The sequence below is a fragment of the Genypterus blacodes genome, unplaced genomic scaffold (genome assembly GCF_046128005.1).
Source record: "Genypterus blacodes isolate CSIRO-AG114 ecotype Tasmania unplaced genomic scaffold, CSIRO-AGI_Gbla_v1 ptg000017l_1, whole genome shotgun sequence".
In the NCBI taxonomy this organism is placed as follows: Eukaryota; Metazoa; Chordata; class Actinopteri; order Ophidiiformes; family Ophidiidae; genus Genypterus; species Genypterus blacodes.
The window spans coordinates 5267946-5272708 of NW_027466831.1; the positions used below are offsets into that span (position 1 = coordinate 5267946).

Sequence of the window (4763 nt, forward strand, 5' to 3'; positions counted from 1 at the left end):
TCATCCCAGGTCAGTGTTTAAATTGAGTCAAACCCTGACCAGTGTTCCCCATAAGGGAAAGCAATAACTATGACCTCAGTCTGTTATTTTGGTAATGGCTAATTAGAAGGAGCTTGTTTCCGATTAGCTCCTAATGTTACTTACACAGGCCATTGCCTTGTTTCCGTGTATATTGAGTTATCCCCTCATGAACCCCACACTGCTGGAATAACTGGTTTGACTGCTCCAATCAGGATGTTTGTTTTTGTCTGTGATCACATACACAGCACTGACACTGTGGGTCTGCTGTGTTTTGCCCTTTAAACAGAGTACCAGTCACTTGATATACATTTACTATTGTGCAATCTGGCTTTAATTAATGTCTGAAAAACAAGGCAATGCATAGGTATTCGTGTTTGTGCTATATACTCTGGTTCCTCCCTCAGCTATTGTTATATTAACTAAGATTAATATGGCAAGACTGCAGTATTCATAAACAGGGTGGAATTTATTTGTCAAAACTCTTGGTGTTAATCTTGAAGAAAACAGTATTCCCCATGCACAAGAACAAGTGACAATTCTGACAGGTCGGCCCCATCTGTATTTAAAACCTTGAGCAAAGAATTCTCTGCAAGCATTTCCTCGCTTGGCGAACTTCCTGTCATAAGCTGATTAAGCAACGAGTGGTGTATATTCTGCGAATGAGGGAATCCTATTAATTCTGCCCGCATTTATGTCTTACCCTGCATTTTTGCCTTAATCAGTACAGACAAAAAGGAGTGTTATGTGCAAGTAAACCTAGTGAGAGAGCCGAAATTAGGCTGCAACACCACCAGACAGATCGACGTGATTCACTGTATGAGGTTAATGATGGATCACATGACTGTCAAGTGTGAAGGAAGTGGATTTGCTGATTGCGCTGGTGTGTTCACCTGCTCAAGAGTCGTTGGTACTCATCAATGCTTGATTGTATTTACTTGGTAACTTCCCTTTAAATGTTTCATTAAAAAAGACAAGACTACAATGTCAAAACTGCTGTCAAATTGTGTTGCTTCAATGTTGCTCACAACAGTGTGACTCTAAAGCTACTTCGATCACAATAGTGGTGTCAACATACTAATTAAGTGAAGTCATCCCAACTAACAATAATAATATTAGTTTAACACAGTTCCGGGTGACATCTTTGTTGGTTTGGATGACATCACTGCCGTAACTACCATCAAACTAACAGTGAGGTCATCAATCCAAAGTGACACCATCCAAACGATTTTAAACATAAAACTAGCTCATCTTTGGCTCAAACCTCAATTATTGTCTTTGCGTTCGGTGCTCCTGTTATACAGAAAGACACCACAGGGAAGAAGGGTTCAGGATCAGATCAGAGAAAGAATAATTCAGACGTTCACTGAGTGGTTAAATGGCGAAGCTGGATCAAAACAACTTCTGTTGTTCAGTCTGTCTGGATCTACTGAAGGATCCGGTCACTATTCCCTGTGGACACAGCTACTGCATGAGATGTATTGAAACGTGCTGGAATACAGACGCACAGAGGAAAGCCTGCAGCTGCCCTCAGTGCAGACAGACCTTCACTCCCAGGCCTGTCCTGGTGATAAACATCATAATAGCAGCTGTAGTAGAGGACCTGAAGAAGAGAGAACTCCAAGCTGCTCCTGCTTATCACTGCTTTGCTGGACCTGCAGATGTTGGTTGTGATTTCTGCACTGGGAGAAAACTGAAAGCCATCTCGTTCTGTCTGCAGTGTCTAGCCTCTTACTGTGAGAAGCACATCCAGGATCACTATGATGTAGCTCCATTGAAGAAACACAAGCTGGTCGAGCCCTCCAAGAAGCTTCAGGAGAACATCTGCTCTCATCACGTTGAGGCGATACCGACGCTCTGCCACACTGATCAGCAGTGTATGAGTCATGTCTGTTCTGTGGCTGAACACAAAGGCCACGACCCAGCCTCAGCTGCAGCAGAGAGGAGAGAGAAATGTGAGTTGCTCCAAAGATCTTCAGGAGAAGCTGGAGCAGAGGATCACTGAGCTGAAGTGGAAAGACGCTGAGCTGCAGCAGCTGTCACACAAAAGAGGATCAACTTTCTACTCAACTAACCCTTACAGCCACACCACAGTGACTCTACACTCTCAGCAAGCATCAATATCCATCATGTGAGGTACTTTGAGGAGTGGATGGCGGCTGTGTCAAAGGCCATGGATCACCTACAGATCATTCTGAATGAGGATTGAGAGCTTAGCGTTACGAGAAGCGTTATTTAGATACAATGACTTGTCTTGGTCATTATATTGTTATGATAACAGCTACAGATTGAGACATAATAGTATCCAGAATACCACCTCAGGCCCTGAGTCCTCCAGAGTGGCAGTGTACTTTGATCACCGTGCTGGTACTCTGTCCTTCTACAGCATCTATGAAGCCATGAGTCTCCTCCAAAGAGTCCAGCCCACATTCACTCAGCCGCTCTGTGCTGGACTTTGTTTACTTTCATTTCTTCTCTTCCCTTCAGCTCCAGGTGAATTGGGTAGAAAGTGGTTATTTATGAGGAAATGTGTGCCGCTGTTCTTTATTCAGCCATAGTAACTCTCACTCATCATCCTGACTGCTCAGTTCTCAGTTCTCAGTTATGTTTTTGTGTTTTTCTCCTAACAAACCAGAACTGTAAAATGATTTCCCAGTAAGAAGTCACATGACTCCATTCACATTTAAAGCAGTTAATATGAGTTAGAACCCAAGTGACCATTTATCCACGTAAACATGCCAGCTTGTATAGTCAATATGTTTGTGTTGTTACAGTAATATTTTCTGACGTTTCTCCTCCACTCTGACTCAGCATACAGGCAGAAATCTTCAGGTGGTGACTTTATCTATCGGGATCCTATTGTATATGACTGTGTTTAATGTTTCATTCATGAGAATGTTGATATGATGAGGTGATGTTGTAAGTCCTTAAGACACAAAAAGATTTGATTCATTGTTGGAAAATGCATCGTTATGTGAATACAAACTATAAATAAAGATCTGGTGAAATGTTTTCTTCCATGTTTGACTTGTACACTATATGGCAATCAATAAGAATAAGAAAATAATAACTGTCCTTTTCTTCAGCCCAGTTTGCTACCATTACCACGACCCTTTAACCCGAGCCTCCCCCTGACCCCTCCCCATCAACTGTTAGATCATAAATTACATCATTAACGAGTGTGACATCATTCACGTGTTCTCAAAGTGGTGTTTGTGTTTGTCGCTATATCTCCCACGATACTATAATTTGGTGATACAAATAAAACATTAAACTGCAAATGTTATGTAAATGAAATGTAGAGCACTTTATGCAAGTGCCAGACACCTGAACAATGTTTATTGCAAGTTTGGAGGCAATTGGAGAGGTACTTGTTATATTAATGTACATAAACACACACACTTACATACACACCAGCGCTCCAATTATAGTAGAAAGTGAAAAAAGATTAGAATAAGAAATGACTGGCTGTTTCCATTTTTTATTTTCTACAATCCACAAGCATACCAAGAACATTATACAATCAATATTGTTATAGACTTTTAAGAGATTTCTCATCCTGTCTGGTCAAGGAAAGAACACAGTGCAGGTGGTAATTACATGTCACATAAAAGACACAAATGTGCTCTTACAGGCTGATACAGCATTTCATGATACACTCTGTGATCTAGAACCTCACTAATGATCTCAGAAATCCATTGGGAAAGCAGATACTACTGGGAGGGAAAAAGTCTGTACAATATGTAAATAAATAAATTATCATCTGCATATCAAAGCACCATATGTTGTATACAGTATCTTCTGCCTTTGTCAAGATCTAGATTTTCATTCCTTTCGCTCTCAGCAGGCAGAGTATCTGGTATTTTGGTCTGCTTCATAATTTGCCCTCATGGCCTTCTGCATGAATCCCAAACTCCCTAAGCAAACTAGCGGCGGATGTAACTGCAAATCCACAGCAATGAGCTTCCAAGGGGGCAATACGCTCTCACTGATTAGTGTTAACTGCTTACCAGTGCATCTTAGCTTCTTTCGTCCATATTCCTCTATTGCTGCATCTTCCCACGGCACAGAGACCTCTACGCCGGACCGTAATTAATAGCTGAGGTCTCGGAGGTTGGTGCTGACCTATAGAACTATGGCAGGGCTGTGAGCAGACTATCTGCTCAGTTGACATTTCTTTGTCCTTAACTATCCCTAACCACTACTACTAGTACTAGATTGTCGCTACTTAGTACAAGCAAATTTATTGCTTTCCCCCCACGGGTTCTAAAATCCATACTAAACAGCTTTTCCCAGGACTCCAACTCTTGCTGTAGAGTTGTTTTTCTCTGGGCCGCAGAATAAATGAGAATAGAAATCGGATGGATGGATGGAGAGATGGATGGATCGATAGAAAACAGCTCCTTTACACCGTGATAGAAATGTTGTTGTGTCCGCTTGTTGAGGTTAAGGGGTGAAGACAACATGTCAAAGGTTGTTGAGATTTCTGTCTGAATCTTCTAGACTAAACCTTGAACAAGTCGAGTTCATCCGAGTGTGAGGAGCGAAAGGAGCCTCAGCACAGCTTGAGGCTTCCTTTTGGCAAACTACTGGTAGTCAGTTTCTTTTAATGGCATCGGATGTTCAGTGGAGTGATGTTTTATAATTTATGCTTGTTGAAATCCCACTAAGAGACTTGTTGTTTGCCAGCTCATAATTTTGTGAACGATAGTCATCAATTATTACAAATTGTCAGATTTGACATG

The 4763-nt window shown here is 41.4% G+C and overlaps 1 protein-coding gene across 1 annotated transcript; it reads left to right on the top strand.

Annotated features, from left to right (window-relative positions):
• The first annotated feature begins 1396 nt into the window (after positions 1–1396).
• On the top strand, positions 1397–2023 carry LOC142991184 (E3 ubiquitin/ISG15 ligase TRIM25-like). Its single transcript, XM_076141218.1, has one exon. It carries the CDS (start codon positions 1397–1399, stop codon positions 2021–2023), a length of 627 nt encoding a protein of 208 aa, XP_075997333.1.
• The last annotated feature ends 2740 nt before the right edge of the window (positions 2024–4763 follow it).

Excerpts from the sequence above, each read along its gene's own strand:
- LOC142991184 (XM_076141218.1), top strand. The coding sequence starts at position 1,397 with ATGGCGAAGCTGGATCAAAACAACTTCTGTTGTTCAGTCTGTCTGGAT.